The 19,976-nt window shown below is 49.4% G+C and overlaps 1 protein-coding gene across 2 annotated transcripts in view; it reads right to left on the bottom strand.

The window, feature by feature from the left end:
- The window catches only part of BRI3BP (BRI3 binding protein), a 29,866-nt gene extending 12,057 nt beyond the window's left edge, over positions 1-17,809 (bottom strand). For both annotated transcript variants that reach the window (XM_025889663.2, XM_025889665.2), the window contains exons 1-2: positions 17,049-17,809; positions 3,956-4,058 (exon numbers count right to left, since the gene is read on the bottom strand). In XM_025889663.2, coding sequence (XP_025745448.1) covers positions 3,956-4,058; positions 17,049-17,252 — 307 coding nt within the window. In that variant the 5' untranslated portion in view covers positions 17,253-17,809. The remainder of the gene's footprint in view (positions 1-3,955; positions 4,059-17,048) is intronic.
- Positions 17,810-19,976: the final 2,167 nt, after the last annotated feature.

The following is a 19,976-nucleotide window of genomic DNA, read 5'->3' as shown; positions in this document are numbered from 1 at the left end:
AGCGCTTGAGACGTGGCGAGTCTGAACGGCGATGTGCTGTGTCAAATACAGGCTGGATTTCAACGGCTTAATACCCCCCAAAATGTAAGATACCTTAATAATTTTTTGTATTGATCAAAAGTTGAGATGACAATATTTTGAACCTATTGGGGCAACTAAAACACCTTATTAAGTTAATGTCTTTTTACTTTTCTAATGTGGCAACTGGAACGTGTAATATCATCTGGCATTCTATTTCCATTGGACTGCTCTGGCTCAGGAGGCTCCAGGGCACTGAAAACTTCTGGAGTTGGAAGTTAGAGGATTGTACTCATGGAAACATTTTAGAAAAGTTCTGGAGTCGGAAGTTAGAGGATTGTACTCATGGAAACATTTTAGAAAACTTCTGGAGTCGGAAGTTAGAGGATTGTACTCATGGAAACATTTTACACCAGAATATCCAACTTTGGGATACAGGTTCCTGCCTTTTGCACACTCAAACTTCTAAGCCTAAGATGCAAATTCCAAAGGCCTTTGGATGCTTTGAAGCTGATGCACCAACTACGAGGGGAAAACACGACGTGGAAGGGAGTTCTTTCACCTCTGGGATGTCCAGCGACCCTGGCCGTGAACACAAGCATGTGGGGCCTCCGTGGAATGATGCTGTTCTGATCTGTCCCACGTAATCAGGAGGCTGTCGCTACTCTAGCTTTCCACTCCAAGCTGCGTGAAACTTTTGGCAATCAGGCTGGCTTCTCCAGGGCGCGTCGGTCGGGGATGGAATCTGGGCAGGTGGTGAATATGGAGCCTGAGCAGGATCGCACACAGTTGTATCTGTGCTATGTGTTGACTCAGCCTGACTCCCAGGAGGGGTCCCCAGCAGCCCCAGGAGGCTGCAGGTGGCACAGCATCCTCTCAAAGGGTCGTCCCGCTGCCGCGGAATCTTTGCCCAAGCCGTGAGGTACCCTGAGCTGGTCTAAGGTCTCTCACAGGTTGAACTCGGTGATTCAAGGCTGGAGTCAGATTCCCAGGGGCTGAGGGGGACGACAGCGGGTGTGAACCAGGGAGCCCCACCTATGGGGCCAGTCTCCAGTCCGTCAGGTGGGAGTGTCAAAGGCAGGCAGGAGGACTCCCAGAGACCCTGCACGTGGCCAGGGTTTCCCACAGCTGCTGTAACAAATGACTAGATGAGGTGGCTTAAAGCAGTAGGAATGCATTGTCTTGCCGGCTGGGGGCCAGAATTCCGAAATCAAGGTGTGGGCAGGGCTGCTCTCCCTGAGCACTCCACAGGGGTCCCTCCTGCCTCTTCCAGCAACTGGGGGCTCCAGGCGTCCTGGGCTTGTGGCCGCATCTCTCTAGTCTCTGCCAGGGCCGTCTCTTCTCTGGGTATTTCTGTCTTCTGTGTCCAAATTTCCCTCCTCATACAAGGACATTGGACGTAGGACCCACCCTGATCCAGGATGACCTCATCTTAACTTGATCATATCTGCAAAGACTATTCCCAAATAAGCTCATGTTCACAGATATGGGGCTTCTGGCGTGCTTCTGGGGGGACACAAGTGAACTCACACCAGCAGCGAAGTAGTGGAGCCGACAGTCCTCCAACTTTTATGAGTCATGAGCCCCTGTGCACCAGAGGCAGAGCAAGGCAGAGGGGGCAGTCTGGAGGAGATGGGCAAAACCCCACTCACAGGAGCAGAGATTCCAGAAGGGAGATGAGCAATAAACACACATGCGCACGCGTGTGTGCACACAGAACATCACAGCTGGTGAGGGGTGGTGGGTGTGAGAACAGATGGGGTCCCTCCTGTACACGGGTTAGTCAGGATGGGCCCCTTGGAGGAGGTGTCATGTACCAGAGAGCAGAGGATGGGAAAGACTCAGCAGGCAAAGGGCTGAGGGACTGCTCCTGGCAGAGGACGCCTAACGGAACCAAAGCTGCATCCAAGAGCAGGATGGAGGCCGGGGACTGGGCAGGGAGGCTGGGCAGATCCTCGGCGCTGACTGTCCTCGGTGGGAGCCCCGTGTCAATTCCAAGTGCAACAGGAGTCACTGGGCAGTCTGAAGGTGAATGACGACCCGACTAATTTTTTTTTTTTTTTTAAATCACTCTACGCAGCAAAAGTTGTAATAAAAACAAAAAAAACACCCTGGCTATCGGTTGAGAAGGAACCACAGGGGCCAAGAGAGGAAGCCAAGTTAGGAGGTGTGCAGGAAGGGTTAACACAGTGGGCCTGAGGCTGCTCTCTAGAAAGGTGTGCAGGTAAGAAGGGCCCTTGGCTGGCATTTGGGAACTTGGATTTCTGGAGTGTGATATGGTGATTTATAATAAGAAGTATATATATTCGGTCTTTGTCCCCATGCCTGGCACAGAGCAGCTAAATCCTTTGGAGTTTTCTAAGGGACGAGAGCAATAACAGTATCTTGATAATTCAGAACAAGCCCCTTTCAGCCTCACCTGAGCACAATCCGAGGCAGTGACTTTTGGAAAGGTCCTAAGGATGGGGGCTGGGTGCTAGGAGAACCAACCGTGAGGAGGGGGCTGGGATTTCTTTTCCATCCCCTGACCTCCAGGGAGGGGAGAGCGGCTGAAGGTTGAGTCAGTCACCGATAGCCAAGGACTTGGTCAATCATGCCTGTGTCACGGAGTCTCCATAAAAACCTGGACAGGTTTTGGGTAGGTTCCAGGTTGGGGAGCTCAGAGAACATTAAAGCTCCCTGGCCCTTCCCACGGACCTCGCGCTGCATATCTCTTCCATCTGGCTGTTCCTGGGTTACATCCATCTATAACAAACTGGTAACCTAGTTAAGGAAATGGGTTTCTGGAGTTCTGTGAGCCACTCTAGCAAATCAGTCAAACCCAGGCAGGGGCACGTGGGAACCTTCGATCTAGAGCCGGTCAGTCAGAAGCACAGGTGGGCTTGCAACTGGCATCTAGAGAGGAAGGGGCAGTCTTGTGGGGGGAGCCCTTGCCCTGTGGGTCAGAATTCAGTTAAATTTGTGGGACGCCTGATCAGTGTCCATGGAGGATGGAGTTTATTGGTTGGTGGTGTGGAAAAAACACATGTATGGAGGGGACTTCCCTCCATTCCCTCATAAGGGACTGTGCCCGGACTGTTTGTACGAATCAGGTGGTTTATGCTGACCACCTGCTTTCCTGCGGGCAGTCGGGAGTTTTGGTCGGTGCCAGGCAGAAAGTGCCTAGGTGACCAGCCCTAAGAAACACCCCGGGCACTGGGTCTCTAACGGGCTTCCCTGGTAGACGACACTTTACACCTGTTGTCACAAATTGTTGCTGGAGGAATTAGAGCGTCCTGTGCCCCTTGCTCATGGTGCTTTGTGTCCTTGCACTCTAATAAGTCACAGCCATAAGCATGACTATAATGCTGAGTCCTGGGTTTTCCTAGTGGCTCACCGAACCTGGGGCTGGTCTTGGGGACCTCAACACAGGCTAATGGAGACTTCCTGGCAAAAGAGGTGGCAGCCTGGCCCAGGGCCCGTGACCTTGAATTCAACCATCCCAGAGGCAGCCTCCTGATTCCTGGGGCTGAGGAGCAACTCCCCTTTCAGGCCAGTTCGGCAGTGTTCTGGGGGCCACACACCACTTCTTCTGTCCTTCTGATAACTCTGTGAGTGCCCCAAGCTCTGTATGAAATCCCTTTCTGCCTAAATAACTGTCTAGTCTGTGATGGATCCCAACAACCCAGAGGTTCCTCCTCTGGTCCGTGCGGCTTTGCAGGGGGCAGACAAGTCAGCACCACCCACTTGTACCTTGCCCTAAACAGCATCTGTGAATCTCAGTTTGGAGGGGCCATTTCTTTATGCAACTATTACAAGAAAAAAATGTTCATTTGTGTCCCCCTGCCCCCCTCCAAAGGGTCCCCTGTGCCACCCGCTGCAGATACTGCGTCCACACCTTGAGAACCACTAGAATAAAACAGCGCCTTAAATGAATGGCCCCCCTCCACACACGTACCGTCAAGTCCAAGAACATCCAAGAGCTCCATCCAAACTTTCCACAACGTTTCGACAAACATATCCACCCCCAGCACGAACCTCTCGGTCAGCCTGGTCAGGAACTGCAGAAAGAAGAGAATGGTCACTAAGCTGACTTGGACAACTCCCCCTTCTCCTCGTCCAGCCAGGCCCAGTGGTATACATGTCAACGGGAAACAGAGCCGGGTAGCCTGGGCGCCGTCATGAGCCCGGTCGGCCAGGAGCTGGGAGAAGTCTGGTCAAGCCTCCTCCACCACAGGCCGAGTGGCACACCTATGGGAGACGGGAGGTCCCCGCAAAGTGGCTTCGCTCCACTTCCGATTTCTCCTAGAGCCCTGTTGCTCACGACAAGGTGAAGGTCTCTGCTTTTCTCTGATTTCTCATTTTTTTTAAAGATTTTATTTATTTGAGAGAGAGAGAATGAGAGATAGAGAGCACGAGAGGGAAGAGGGTCAGAGGGAGAAGCAGACTCCCCGCTGAGCAGGGAGCCCGATGTGGGACTCGCTCCCGGGACTCCAGGATCATGACCTGAGCTGAAGGCAGTTGCTTAACCAACTGAGCCACCCAGGCGCCCTGATTTCTCATTTTTAAAGAGTGGGAGTTTCTGCCCCCAACCCATTTCGCCTGGAGTGTGGGTGCTGCCTCGAGGGACGAGGACCAGGATGATGGTGGCTCTCACATGTGAGCTGTATCCCGTGTCCTGGGCACGTGGAAACGCTAGAGCCCCACACCCCACCTGGCTGTAAGGACCTGGGCCGTCGGAGGGCTTTGTGAGCTCTCCGGGTGATTCCGGAGGAATATGAATAGGAGGTGCAGCCTCATTCCCCTATTTTTCTGGAGTAATACTCTGCACACATGGTATAAAACTCAAAGCTGCAAATGGGAACTCAGTGAAAAGTAAGCCTCCCACTTCACTCCCCATGATGCAAACCTCCGTCCGGAGGCACCTGCTGTTATCAGTCGCTTCTGTGGCCTCCCTTAGTGGCGCCCAGTGAGCCACGGCGGACAAACGTTCTTCCCACCAGCAGCAGTGAATGTTCACGGTTTTGCAGTTTTTCTCCTGTGCCACTCTGTCTTGGTGATTACTCAACCTCAGCCTGTACAGAGCTGCCTCATTCTCCATAAAGAGGTTTAAGCAATCCCTCCCCATGGGCACCTCGGTTGTACCCATCTGCACTGTTACAGCAAACAGAAGTGACGAGCAGAGCCCTGGACTTGTGCCCTTTGACTCACATGTGGGCAAGAAGTGCCTCGGAGTGAACTGGCTACGGCATTTGGAATCAGACTTCATGGGTGGATCGCTGCCCCAGGACAAGGGTAAAAGAAGCAGGGTTGAATCAGCAACCAGGAGAGAGGACTCAAATAACCTCTACATCCGTTCTGTGGCTTGGCTGAGAGTGCGTGCGGCTGGGAGTCTGAGTGCCTGGGTTCAAATCTCAGATCTGCCTCTTACTGCTATAGCTACGCAGCCATGTGTGTGGTACATGGATATACAATACGATACACAGCAGGGCTCCAGCTAAGAGATACGTGCCCTTGTCCCACCCCACCTGGTTTTCTGAGCAGTAAGTGCTCTATTCACGTGAAGTGCCTTGAGCACCCGGTAAGTGATCACAATTCCTACTGACATCCCATATTCTCACAGAGCACTGACCCCAACATGTCCTGCAAGGAATCATCCTTTTATCCTGAGGTCATTGCCCTAACGGGGTTTGTGCATGTAAAGACCATGTGGCCATCAGCTGATGGATGGACGAACAAAGCCCAGTCTATCCAGACAACGGGATATTATTTGGCCATAAAATGGAAGTACTGATGCATGCTTCCACGTCAACGAACCTTGAAAACGTGACGCTCGGGGAACGAAGCCAGACACAAGAGGCCACATAGCAAATGATTCTGTTTGCATGAAATGTCCAAGAGAGGCAAAGCCATAGGGATGGAAAGTAGTGGGTGGTTGCCAGGGGCTGTGATAGCTAAAAGGTACACGATTTTTCTAGAAGTGACGAAACGTCCTACCACGGACTGTGGTGATGAGTGCACAGCTCGTGAACAGACTAACAAGGGTTGAATGGCACATTTTAGGGGGATGAATTGTACGGTACTTGACTTATACCTCCATAAAGCTATTTTAAAGTGGAAGGGTAAAAAAAAAAAAAAAATAGAAGACCTGTGATTAAAAAAAACCGAAAACCAAAAAACAGGGCACCTGGCTGGCTCAGTCAGTGGAACATGTGACTCTTGATCTCAGGGTCCTTAGTTCAAGCCCCACGTTGGGTGTGGAGTCTCCTTAAAAAAAAAAATAAAAACAAAAAACAAAAAAACACATACACACACAAATGAAAAGACTGTGTGGAGAACACCAGAAAGAAGCATCCGTGTCACAAAAAAGAGAGGGCGGCTGTCCCTCTTGTCAGTGGAGGGAGGTGGGACGATGCACCTTCCCCCAGGTAGAAGGCCCATTGGTAATGGTCTAGTTAAAACTCGGTTTTTAGGGGCGCCTGGGTGGCGCAGTTGGTTAAGCATTCAACTCTTGGTTTCGACTCGCACCGCGATCTCAGGGTCATGTGACTTAGCCCAGTGCTGGGCTCTGTGCTCAGAGGGGACTCAGCTTGGGATTCTCTCTCTGTCCACTCCCCTCTCTTTCTAAAAAACAAAAACAAAAACAAAAGGCTCCTTTTTTAAAAAGAGCTTTACTGGCATATGATTTACATACCATTAGGTTCATGTCTTCAAAGTGTCCAGGTGGCTGGTCTTTGGAATAAGTCACGAGGTTACAAAGTTATACAACCATCACCATAATCTAATTTTAGAACATGGTCATCGCCTCCAAAGAAACCCCCCCATCCCTCCACCCCAACCTAGGCAACGACTAATCTGGCTGTCTCTACGGATTTGCCTTTCCTAGACTTTCCATGCAAATGGAATTGTACAACACGTGACCTTTCATGTCCGGCTTCGTTCTCTCGTAATGACATTTCCGATGTCGTACCAGGAATCAGGAGTTCATTCCTTTTCATGGCCACATAGCATTCCACTTTGCAGATACGCCCTGTTTTGCTCATCCTGTTGCATAATGGGTGTACGACCCATACATGTTGGTCTGGAATTGGGTAGCAGTTTTTATACTTTGTTCAAATGGAGGAAAAAGGAAGGGCGCTAGGCTTTTCTAGAAGAGGGTATTGGGCCTTTGAGATGGCACCAGCTCCCCCAGAAAGGGTGTGAAGAAGCAACTATTTTGGAAGGAAGAGGCACCAGTGCTCACACCGCTGAAACTCTCTGTGCCTCAGTTTTGTCAGCTGTCAAATGGGGCCAAGACAGGATTGGACACTGCAACCTGGAAAGGCCTCTGCACAGGGTGGGCACGCACCGGGGGCCCGGCATCGGAGCTGCTAAGGATGCTTCTGTCACAGCGCCTAGACACGCAGGTCTCCAGGTAGGTGCCTGCAGACCCGCCATCCTGGGAAATCCTCATGCCCACGCAGGACGGGCATTGCTCAGAAGGAAGAACAGGCCCCTTCCTGAAAACTGGCCAGGGCAGGAGAGGCTGAAAGCAGAGAAGGGCCCACCCTTGGCCTTTTAACCACGCACTGGGCAAGCTCGCTCTCTGACCTGTGGGCACGCTGTTGCTTTAGCAAGAGATGTAGTTCCCGAGATGTAGGACACCTTGGCCCACTTCACCTGGCAAAGACACGCGAGCCCTGAGGGCGATGAACTGTGTTCTCCCTAAACCCCTACCTTGAAGCCCGAATCCTCAGGACCTCAGAATGTGACTGGAGTTAATGATAGGGTCTTCAGAGAGGTAAGTAAGGTAAAACCAGGTCACTAGGGTGGGCCCTAACCCAATGGGACCCGTGTCCTTGTAAGAAGAGGAGATCAGGACACAGACATACAGAGAGGGAGGGCCACGTGAAGACACGTGTGCACCTCAAGGAGAGAGGCCTCAGAAGAAATGACCCTGCCAACACCGTGGCCTCGGATTTCTAGTAAATCCCTATTGTTGGAGCTGCACAGTGTGGCCCTGTTCGGGCAGCCCCGAGCCACTACTACAGGGGTTATACTGCAGCCCGGGCCCGGAGCGCTGCACCTGCCCAGTGCGGACGGGGACTCGCCCCAGGACGGGGGCCCGGCTTATCCACCACAGAAGCCACAGGGGACACAAGAAGCAGTGAGAGGGAAAGAGCCCTTCACACTAAGGCCACTTGAATCAGGCTGAGAGTCTGTGCCCTTCATGTGTCTTCCACTCAAACCGACACGAGAAAAACCTCAGACCCATCACAGCTGACGGGTGTCTTGCAGAATCCTTGACCGGGGCTCCTGCAAACAGCCCAGGTGGCCGCCACCAAGGAGAGGCCGAGAGATGTCCCAGCTCAAGGACAGCTAGATCCAGTGCACTGTTCTGGATGTGATCCTCGGACACAAAAGGATGTGGGGTAAAAACCAAGGACATCGAAAGAAAGCATGGACTCTGAACTACTAATAATCTATCAATACTGGTTCATTCACACAACAAATGTGCTATAGGAATGTAGGACGTTCCCAACAGGGGAATCTGGCTGCAAGGAATGAGGGGATTCTGTACCATCCTCTCAATTTTTCTATAAATCTAAAACTGTTCTTAAAAAAATAAAGAGGGGCGCCTGGGTGGCTCAGTCAGTTAAGCGACTGCCTTCGGCTCAGGTCATGATCCTGGAGTCCTGGGATCGAGTCCCGCATCGGGCTCCCTGCTCAACGGGGAGTCTGCTTCTCCCTCTGACCCTCTTCCCTCTCGTGCTCTCTATCTCTCATTCTCTCTCTCTCTCAAATAAATAAATAAAATCTTTAAAATAAATAAATAAATAAATAAATAAATAAAGATATATCTATTTTTAAAGATTTTTTTAAAGTCATCCCTAAGCCCAACGTGGGACTCGAACTCACAACCCGAGATCAAGAATCGCGTGGTCCACCGACTCAGCCAGTCTGGCGCCCCTTAAGGGAAAGATATTTTTTTAAAAGGGTGACTTAACAGACACAGTGGTTAAATGCAGGGTAAACTTTGCTTGGATCCCAATGCAAAGGAAGTAATTTTGTCGGGAGACCTTTCAAGTCCGTCGAAAAACTGGAAAATGGACTGGGGTTAGTCACTACAGAATATTGCCATGAGCCGTGTGTTTTGTGGTCATGTTTTTGTTGTTTGTTAAAGATAGACTACGGGGCGCCTGGGTGGCTCAGTCGGTTAAGCGTCTGCCTTCGGCTCAGGTCATGATCTCAGGGTCCCGGGATCGAGCCCTGCATCGGGCTCCCTGCTCGGCGGGAAGCCTGCTTCTCCCTCTCCCGCTCCCCCTGCTTGTGTTCCCTCTCTCGCTGTCTCTCTCCCTGTGTCAAATAAATAAATAAAAAATCTTAAAAATAAATAAATAAATAAATAAGATACAGACTAAAGTATTCTCAGGTTAACTAATATGTCTTGGATTGGCTTTAAGATATTATTGCAGGTCAAACGTCGTTTTTGGCGAGGGGATAAATGTAACAGGAATGGCAGAAGGTTGATAAACAGAAGCCATGGGTGTTGGGTGTGGGGTTCATTACAAGATTCTTTCTCCCTTTGTGCAGGTTGTACAATGTTCAGGGTGAAAAGTTAGAACAAGGGGGACTCAGGTGAACGGACTCAGGAGGCCCACAGCTGTCCCCGAGGGAGGAACAAAATTACTCAAGCCAGGATTTCATTATCCCTCTTCTTGCAGCAGAAAAGCCTGGACACCCACCTCCGGGCAGCGTCCTGCATCCCAGTCTCACCCCTGTCACCCTCTGGCTTATGAAAACTGACTCCAAGGAAAATCTGCAAACGTGTCTTGATGAGCAAGTCAGAGAAGGAGTGACGTTTCTGCGGTTTCGAGTTTGCCCGAGCCTGTGAAGGACACGCCAACTGCAAAGACCGCATGAACGAAAAACACTAGGACATACACAGAGATCACAAATGAATCACCAAGGGGAAGGGCAACCACACTGGCCCCTTCAGTAGAATTCTTGCCAGATAGGTGTGTGTGCCCTTATGTAAACTGTGAGGGAACAATCAGACAACACACACTGCAGGACATTTCAAGAAACGACTGGTCTGGGGGCACCTGGCTGGCTCAGTCAGTGGAACTGCGACTCTTGATCTCGGGGTTGTGAGTTCAAGCCCCAGGTTGGGGGTAGAGATAACTTAAAAATAAAATCTCAGAAAAAAAAAAAAGAAAAGAAAAGAAAAGAGTGGTCTGTCAAGACCACAGTGAGATACCATTTCGGCCTCACTCCGATGGCTATAATCAAAAAGACAATGACAAGTGTTTGCAAGAATGTAGAGAAATGGGGATCCTCATATGCTGCCGGTGGGAATCCAAAATGGTGCATCTGTACAGTGATTGCTTGAAATGTCAGTTACCACGTGACCCAGCAATTCCACTCCGACTTATACACCCCAAATGTTGAAAACGTATGTTCACATAAAAACTTGTACATGGGGCCACCTGGGTGGCTCAGTCGGTTCAGCGTCTGCCTTTGGCTCGGATCGTGCCCCCAGGGTCCTGGGATCGAGTGCCGCATCAGGCTCCCTGCTTCTCCCTGTCCCTCTACCTGTTGCTCCCCCTGCCTGTGCGTTCTCGCTCTCTCTCAAAAAAAAAAAAAAAAAAAAACCCAAAAAACTCGTACATGAATGTTCACAGTAGCATTATTCATAGTAGCCAAAAAGTGGAAACAACCCAATATCCATCAACTGATGAATAAATAAAAACTCGTAAGAAGGGATGAGGTTCTGATGCAGGTCACACCGTGGATGAATCTTGAAGCAGCCAGATATACTGTGTGATTCCCTTTGTATGAAACGTCCAGAATAGGCAAGTCTACGGAGCCAGAATGCAGATTTGGGGTGTCTAGGGATGGGGGAAGAGAAATGATGGCTAATGGGTACAGGGTCTCTTTCTGGGGTGAAGAGGATGTTCTGAAATCGACTGTGGTGACGGCCATACAGTTCTCTGAATGTACTCAAAACCGCTGAGCTCTCCATGACCGAAGTGTATGGTACCTGAATTAGCGCTCCCTAGAGCTGTTACCAAAACAAGGGGGAAGAAAAGGCAATTGGTCTGCGCTGTTCAAAAATGTCAATGTCAGAGAAGCTCTCCACACCCCCCCTCCCAAGAAAGTGAGGGAATTTTGACAAACTCAAGGACACTAAGGAGACGTGAAACCTAAATGCAGTGAGCAATGCCTGATTACGCATTAGATTTTTTTGGAAAGCTGTAAAGGAAATGTAAATATAGACTATATGATGAGTTCTTATTGTACTAAATGCAAGGTTTTTTCTGGCGGCGTGGACAACGGTATCGTGGTTCTGTAGGGAGAAAGTGTCATGACACCTGCAACTCACTTTCAAATGTTTCTGTGAAGAAAAAAACATGCCTGTGCATGTGCACACGTGAGCGCGTATGCACGTGTGTGCTTGTGCGTGTGTGTGCGGTGTGTGCAAAGAAAAAGAGAAAAACAAGTTTGGGGGAAATGTGACCCATCCGGGGCCAGGGGAGGAGTTTCTAGCTGTTCTTTCAACTGCTCTGTACTTCAAAATTTTTCAAAATAACAAGTTAGAGGAAACATTTTGATTGTGGTGATGTTTTCACAGATACGTCAAAATGTATCAACTTGTCCACTTTTGGACACTTTCACCCTACTTTAAATAGGTAGTCTCTTGAAGTGTAATGTCAGTTACACTACTCTGTAAGGGTTTTGGATGGGGTGGGGTGGGAAAAAAAGACTGGGAAGTGTCAGAGTTATTTTGCTCAGAATACTTTCTTGCAAACAGCTAACAATGCAAGCCTCTCAAAAAACAAAAACAAAAGACGGACAGCTCAATAGAAAAATGGCAAAGAAAACAAAGGCAGTTTCCAGAAAAGAAAACGCCAACGGATGCTGAATAAGTGAAAAGACCATCTATCTCAAAGATAGTAAAACCAAAAATTTAATGACACACTTCGTTGGAGAAGGTTGGAAGCCAGCCTTCACGTGTCTGGGAGGAGTGAAAACGCGTCATTCTTTGGAAAACAATCCAGCAGTCTCTCTTGGTATTAAAAGCATATATGGGGCGCCTGGTGGCTCAGTCGGTTAAGAGTCTGCCTTCAGCTCAGGTCACGATCTTGGAGTTCTGGGATCGAGTCCCGTGTCGGGTTCCCTGCTCAGTTGGGAGTCTGCTTCTCCCTTTCCCCCTGCTCGTGCTCTCTTTCTCTCTCTCTGAAATAAATACATAAAATCTTTTTTTTCTTAAGTGTATATGGAATTAGAACTGGGCGTAAAGACAAAACTAATTTATGTTGTCAAAGTCAGGAGAATGGTTGCCTTGGGTTGGGGGGGTAGAGGGCCTGGGACAATCCATTTCTAGATCCACGTGCCGGTGACACGGGTGCATTCAGGGTATAATGATTCACTATGCTTTATACTTCTCATGCAGAAAAGTACACCAACTAGAATTCAATTTAAAAATTTCTAAATGCACAGACCCTTTGACTCAGCAATCCCATTTCTAACAGTCTGCAGATGAACTTGTCTATGTGCACACACAACACTCTGCATATGGAGACCTTTATTGCCGCCAGGTTTGGAGGGGCAAAAGATGTGAAGCTAACAAATTATCGACTATTAGGGGGTGGGTTAAATTACGGTACATCCTGAATGATAGTTTGCTTTTTGCAGCCCTCCAAAAAGAAGGAATCAAAGCTTTATGTACCAACAGGACCTGGTCTCCAAAACTCATTAATTAAAAAAGAAGAGGAAGAAGGAGGGGGAGGGGGGAGGAGGGGGAGGGGGAGGAAGGGGAGGAGGGGGAGGAAGAAGAAGAGTGGAAGAGCATGCATAATGAAAAACAAACAGAAAACCCATGAAGAGGCAGGATCTGTCTGTATGCTCAGAATATCTGGCTGCTCTGGGAAGGAGAATGGAGATGGGGTCAGAGGTAGCAAGCAGATCTCTTTTTCTTTCTTTTTTTTTTTTTTTAAGATTTATTTATCCATCTGAGAGAACAAGAACGAGAGAGAGAGAGAGCACACGAGAGGGAAGAGGGTCAGAGGGAGAAGCAGACTCCCCACTGAGCAGGGAGCCCGACGTGGGACTCGATCCCAGGACCCCAGGATCATGACCTGAGCCGAAGGCAGTCGCCCAACCAACTGAGCCACCCAGGCGCCCCAGATTTCTTTTTCTTAACTTTTGAACTATTTGAAATAGTATTCCATGCAACTGTGGCCTTATTAAAAAAAAAAACAAAAACAGAAACAGAAAACAAAACTTTAAACTTAAAAAAAAAAAAACTAACTAAAAAGCAAAGGGGTAAGAAAAAAACACCAGCTCTCAGCTTAGCATTCAGACGTTCCCACCATGTGAGTCCAGCTATAATTTTTCTCTGTGCTCCCCAAGATCTACACCCCAATGCAGCCAACCTGTGAACCGTGCCCCAACCTTGCCCCAGCCCCTTCCTTCCCTGCCAACCCATCTTCCCAGACCCAACTCATGGCCCCTTCCTCCACCCCCTGCCCAATGCCTCCAGGCAGGGCACTCCACCCCTTTCTCCTGGCTCCCCACAAGGCCTTTCTTGCATCACTGTTGAGCCTGTTTTGTTAAACCCTAGGTCCTGCCTGACATGTTTGTCTCCCTCTGTTCCTTGCTCTGTCACAGCCCTACAACTGGCCCTCCCTGGCCCTCATACACCAAACCCATTCCCGTCGCAGGACCTTTGCTCATGCTGCTCCCTTTGCCTGGCGTGCTGTGTCCCTCCACCTCCTTCTCATTCAGCTCACTCTATTCCACGTATTTCCAATTCTGCAGAGGTTACAAGTGTAGGCACGCCCAGCCCTCTCCCTCTGATTAGCTAGACCGGGGGCAAGAGATTCAACCTTTCCATGCCTTGCTGTCCTCATCTGTAAAACAGGGAAGGTCATCACAGAGCCTCTCTCTTAGAACAGTACAGACACACACTAAACTTAAACAAAGATTCTTCTTCATTATGATTACATCATCTTCTCTTATTTCTGTAACGGCACTTATTACTCGGAAATAATCTTGTTTTATGTATCTGACTTATCTATCGCCCGTCCTGTGAAAGGTCCACAGGAGGGGCCATTTTGTCTGGCTTGTGCTCATATAATAGGCGCTTAAGAAATTTTTTTAAGTTGTTGTAAAATACACACACCATAAAATTAACCATTTTAAAGTGTACAGTTCAGTGGCATTTAGTACATTCACACTGTTGTGCGATCTCTACCTAGTTCCAAAACATTTTCATTGCCCCCAAAAGAAACCCCTTACCAATTAAGCAGTCACTCCCTATTCCCCCCTCCCCTTAGCAACCATTTTACCTAATTTCAGGCTCTACGGATTTGCTTGTTCTGGATATTTCATACAAATGGAACCATACAACATGTGGCCTTTGGTGTCTGGCTTCTTTCATTTGTTTTTCACATTTCATCCAAGTGCTTTCTTTATTCCTTTTTATGGCTGGATAATATTCCCTGCTTGCACAGGCCACAGCTTATCCGTTATCAACTGATAAATATTTGGGTTGTTTCCACTTTTTGGCTAATATGCAAAGCACTATGAACACTCATGTACAAGTTGCTTAATAGTTTTTAAAAAATAAATGAGTTGATCACTCTCCTACCAGATGAACCTGTTTCTTATATAATAAATATCTTCTACCATGTACTAAATGCTTATTCAGTACCTGGTATTGTACAATGTGGCTCACTGCATTCAACCTCTAGTTCATCTCCCCTGTGCAAATGAGACAGAGAGGTCAAACAACTGGCCCGCGGTCACAGACCTAGGGATTCCGACCCATGTCTGCTGGACAGCAAGGCCCATGCTCCAAACCAGAACATCACGGGTTTATTCTAGTCGTGGCCCAGATTAGAATACGGGGTGTGTCTTTAAACACCCTCAAACTTCACAACCCACCAAGCCGGTCTGGCTCCAATTAGTAACCCCAGGCAAGCTGAAAACTACAGTTGCCAGCAAACCCAGTTTTTGTTTAATTAAGAGTAACAAAACAGCCTCCCCCAAGCCTGGCCAGTCTAGGCTACACGCAGCAGGAAATGTCAGGTCAGCCTCATTCTAGATGCTGGATTGATGGGGGGAACCAGAAAGGATCATGAGGCAAAGAAGACCTGGGAAGGTACCAGTGTGGACTCCAGGCCCACTCTGCCTGGGTTCAATTCCTGGCTCTGGCACTCAGTTTGACTTAAAGCCACGCACATCACCACTCTGTGCCTCAGTTTCCCTACCTATAACATGAACGCATTAACAGTACCTACTCATAGGGTTGTTCTAAGAACTGAGTTACCTTATCTATAAAAGCACGCAGCACATTTCAAGCAAATAACAGTTTATCATCCCTATTGAAGGCACAAACCCTGGTTTACCCCAGGAAGAATTCTGAACTTGAGATTCCCAGGTTCTTTGCCAGAATAGAGCTGCCTTATTGTATCAATAACCCAGAGCTTAGGCCCTTAAGTATCATTCTGTATTTCATGCCCATAGAACTTAGATTCTGACCTAGGACCATCTGCTGAAACATGAGTTGCCTGCCCTTACACCTGCACAAGTCAGACTTTCAAAATTTTTGCTCCAAAACAAAAGATTTTTGCCTTCAAATCATTCAAGAACAATGGCACCTTGCTCACACCCTTTATGCCCAGGCAGACAGGATGAGAATCTTTTTGCACCCAGGTGTTGGGTCATGCCCACCTACAAAGTGATCTTCTCCCCACAGAGCCCACAACCTCCACAAGTGTCTGCACACCCATAGGAGAGGGCAGTCAGAAGTCAGTTTTCCTACTAAATTAATCTTTTTATTTCACCCAATAAGAATATCCAGCTAATCTGATTTGGGTTTTAATTTTTTTTCCCACCTCCATCTCAAGCACCAGAAAACTTTTTTTTCACCCTGGAAGTCCTTCCAACAGGGCTAAAAGCAATGTGGATTTGCACCTTGGCCAGGGTGTAGCTGATACTGATTCAGCCATTATTCTGGGCCAGGAAGGCACCAACGATTCATAATTACCACCTCATAATGAAGGGGATATTATGATTAACCCCTTTTAAAGGATAAAGAAACTGAGGCTCAAAGAAACGAAGCCACTTGTGCAAAGCCAGCCGGCTTGTAAGCTGTAGAGCGAGAACCTGAGTTCCCAAACCCCAGGGCTAGCTTAGAGCAATGATTTTAACAGGAGGAACAGCAAGGGCTGCGCTCAGGGAACCACATTACCACATGCAACTGTCCCTCATTCACTTCCCCTTTCTCAGGGGACTTGGCCCCAAACGAAGCCCGTCCCACCAGGCTCCAGAGGGCAGACAGGGTGTGGGGAGAAGTTCCCGCGCTCCTCCTGGACGCTCAACATACAGGGGTCTGCAGGTTGATAAAAGCTCCAAAATAAAAACGCTCCAAATCAAGGGGCGGCACACAGTAGGAACTCAGGAGACTTACTGGGCCAGGTTGCCAAAGCAACAGAGCAGACTGCACTACTCCCCTTTCTTTTCTTGTAAAGTTAAAAAAAGGGGGGGGGCTAAATATCCTCAAAGCAGAAGGAGGAGGGCCTAAGGTGCTCAGGGTAAGTGGGTCGGTGCGAGGCTAGCAGAGATGTGGGGTTGCTGGGGAGCGCGCAGGGCGCCCCCTGGGCAGCCCGCGCGGCGCCTGGCTCATAGTAGGTGCTCCTTCAAACGCGCTGAATGAATGAATGAGAGGCGCGGCCGGCGTCAGCGCAGCCCAGGGGCCGCCCTGCCCACGCCGCGCTAGCGGGCAAGGTCCAAGGAGAAGTGCCGGGCGCTGAGCCCAGGGCGCCCGAGGCCCTGCGCCCCCGCCGTGCGCGGGCACCCGCCGCCGGTCCCGACCACGGCCTGGCGCGGGCGCGGGGGCGGGGGCCCGCAGGCGGCAGGCCGCGGGGCGCAGGCCGGCCTCCCCTCTCCCCTCTCCCCGCCGCCCGGCAGCCCCGGAGGCCGCGCACGGCCCAGGCCGGACCCGGGCGCCAGGTGCGCGGCGGCCGGGGCAAGGTGACCGCAGGCTCGAGCCCGGCGCCCACCTTCTGAGCGGCGCGCACGTTGTCCTCGCCGAACAGGCTGCTGACGCTCTGCGAGAAGGTGTTGACCGTGCGGCGGTAGCTGTTCTTCTCGGTGCCGCCGCGGCCCCGCGCCCCCTGCGCGCCGGGGGCCAGCAGCCCGAGGAGCAGCAGGAGCAGCAGGAGCCCAGCCCGGGCCCGGGGCCCGCCCGAGGCGCGCGCGCCCATCCTGGGGCCGGCGGGATGCGGGGTCGGGAGCGGGGCTGAGGGCCGCACCGGGGACGCCGCGGTTCCGGCGGGGACCGCGTTGGCGCGCTCGGGGGGCCGCGCGCCGCGCCTCTGTCAGCCGCCACCGCCGCTGTCGCAGCGCCACCTGCCCCGCCCCGCGCGCAAAGCCGCGACGGCCCTGCCCACGCCTCGCCCCGCCCCCGGACGCGGGGTCCCGGCCAACGACCCCGCCAACGTCCCCGCCAACGTCCCTACGAGGGGCCGCGGAGGCCGGAGGCTGCTTTTTCTCCCCGCCCCCACTGAATGTGTGTGTGGGAGGTTAACCTTTAGCAAGTATATACTAATTTTTATTTTTAACTTTTCGGTAAAAAGCAGCCCGCGCCCGTAAAACTTGAAACGGCCTCAGCAAGGATAATGACCTTAATTGATTGGAGACCCAGATACAAACATGCCACGGAGTTTATAACGATTCCCCAAACCTTGGCCACCGTTGGCGATGGCAAGGGCCCCAGCTCATCCACTCCTCCGTTCTGAAATTTTGAAATAAAGGGGAAGCAGCGAGCATCCCTCCTGCCCTTCCTGAACGAACTGTAATTCAGCATCACGGAATAGGTGAGGAGGGAAAGTTTTCTGAAGATGAAGTCCAGCTGGTTAAAAAAGGAGGGCGCGAGAGAGTTAGAGAATCACGTTGCACCCCGTTCGTGAAATGATGGATGCAGGAGCCAGGCAGCAAGAGACTGAAACCAAAAAGGTGACTTGAAAATGGAGAGGCCTCGCTGTCCTGACCGGGACGCGCCCTACCCTAGTAGCAGGAAGTACCTGCGCCACCTACGATGGATTCTTACCAAAACACTTTGAACCCTCAGCCGATCTAGCCTCTATATCTAACCCAACAGTTTACAGGAAATAGGGGGGCATGGAGGAGAAAATGAGGAGAAGCCTCCGGTCAAATCCAGCATGTGGAGCCTTCTACAGGGCAGAAGACCCAGTTTCTTCAATAAGTAAATGGTATAAAAAGTGAAGGAGGATGATTGATTTTGAAGGACTGAAGAGCCATCATTAACCAAATGCAACACAAGGGCCTAAAGCAAACCGTGACCAACCAGACATTTTTTTTTTGAGACGGCCAGGGAAATAAAACTTAACCTTTGCCAATCCAAAGAGTGAAAAACTGTATCTTATTTCGGAGCTTACACTTCCTCTGGATTCCTGGTGAAGTTTTCATATATTTATTGACCACATATTCTAAGGTTTGTTTTTTTTTTAAAGATTTTATTTATTTGACAGAGAGGGAGCACTAGAGGGAGTGTGAGAGGGGGAAGCAGGCTCCCCGCTGAGCAGGGAGCCCAATGTGGGACTTGATCCCAGGACTCAGGGACCATGACCTGAGCTGAAGGCAGATGCCTAACCAACTGAGCCACCCATAAGTTCTTATTTTTTAAGAAAACTTTTTTACTGAAGTATAGCATACAAACAGAAAAATACCCAAATCATAAGGTGCTTTTGTATGAGTTTAAACAAACAACACATGAGGTAACCAGCACCCAGACCAGTTTACCAGCCTCTGGGGAAAGCTCCCTTTGTCCTCTCCCACTCACTATTTCCCCTCCAAAATGTGGGGAATTTATTTTGCCTGTTTTTGAACATGATGTACATGAGATCACACAGTACGCTCTTTTGTGATTGGTTTCTTTTTTCAACATATTTACGAGAGGTCTTTTTCATTATATTTTCTGGAGATAATCCTTTGGTATATAATATTTTAGGAGAAAATATAGGAGAATGTACTATTACCTACTTAAGTTTAAAATGGGCACACTTTTTATTTATTTAAATAAAGATATTTAAGGGGAAGACTGCAGACCACAATCATTCTAAGCTATAAAACCCAAGGAACCAGAGGTTTGATATGCTAATTATGTTTTCCCCCACAAAATCCATTTAATATATATCTTTATAAACATGTTCATACCTTCACTACCGAAATCCTCTCATGCCCCACCTGTGTGTGTGTGGAGATTTGTTTTTGCTTTTGTTTTTTGGGGGCAGGAGGGAAGCTAATGCAGTCACATTCTTCATTCCTTCCTATATTCAATAACTACTTATTATCTGCTCTGCAGCCAGGTCTCGTTTTAGGTTCTAAAACTCTAAAATCCTAATGCCTTCACCTTTTTTTTTTGTAATATATTTTAAATGTCTGCCCTTTACAGATTAATGCTTTTAACAGAAAAAAATGCTGCCGATATAACTTCCGTATGCAAGATAATTACAGGATCCAGAAAATACATTATTTCCGTGTGCGCTACAGACAATGTGATAGGGTAATGAGAGTTTAAAGCCGCCTAATAGATGCTTTCTTCTCTTAGTGCTTCTGTCCCTGTAATGGAAACATTTGTGCCTTTTTACTACACAACTAATTACGTCTCTTATAGGAATATCAAAAAGTGCAAATGAACAAAAGACAAGAGGGAAGAAGTTCGCAATGGGGGCGGGGTTACATTTCAAAAGGTGACAAAACAGTCCCACTCCCAAGTAACTAAATTAGTATTAGCAGATGAATCAGATTTTGAGACTCAGCCACACCACGTGCGAACCGCTCAGAGCTGAAACTCAGGCCTCCCCGGCGACCTCCGGCTTCGCTCCCGCCTCTAAATTGGCCCCGCCCCCAAGCCCGCTCTCCAGGCCCCGGTTATTCGCAGCTCTCGCGAGAACGCATCCCGGAAG

Source organism: Callorhinus ursinus, unplaced genomic scaffold, assembly GCF_003265705.2.
Source record: "Callorhinus ursinus isolate GAN/ISIS: 27379988/994484 unplaced genomic scaffold, GSC_fseal_2.0 scaffold41, whole genome shotgun sequence".
NCBI lineage: Eukaryota > Metazoa > Chordata > Mammalia > Carnivora > Otariidae > Callorhinus > Callorhinus ursinus.
This window is presented reverse-complemented; position numbering and strand designations above follow the sequence as displayed.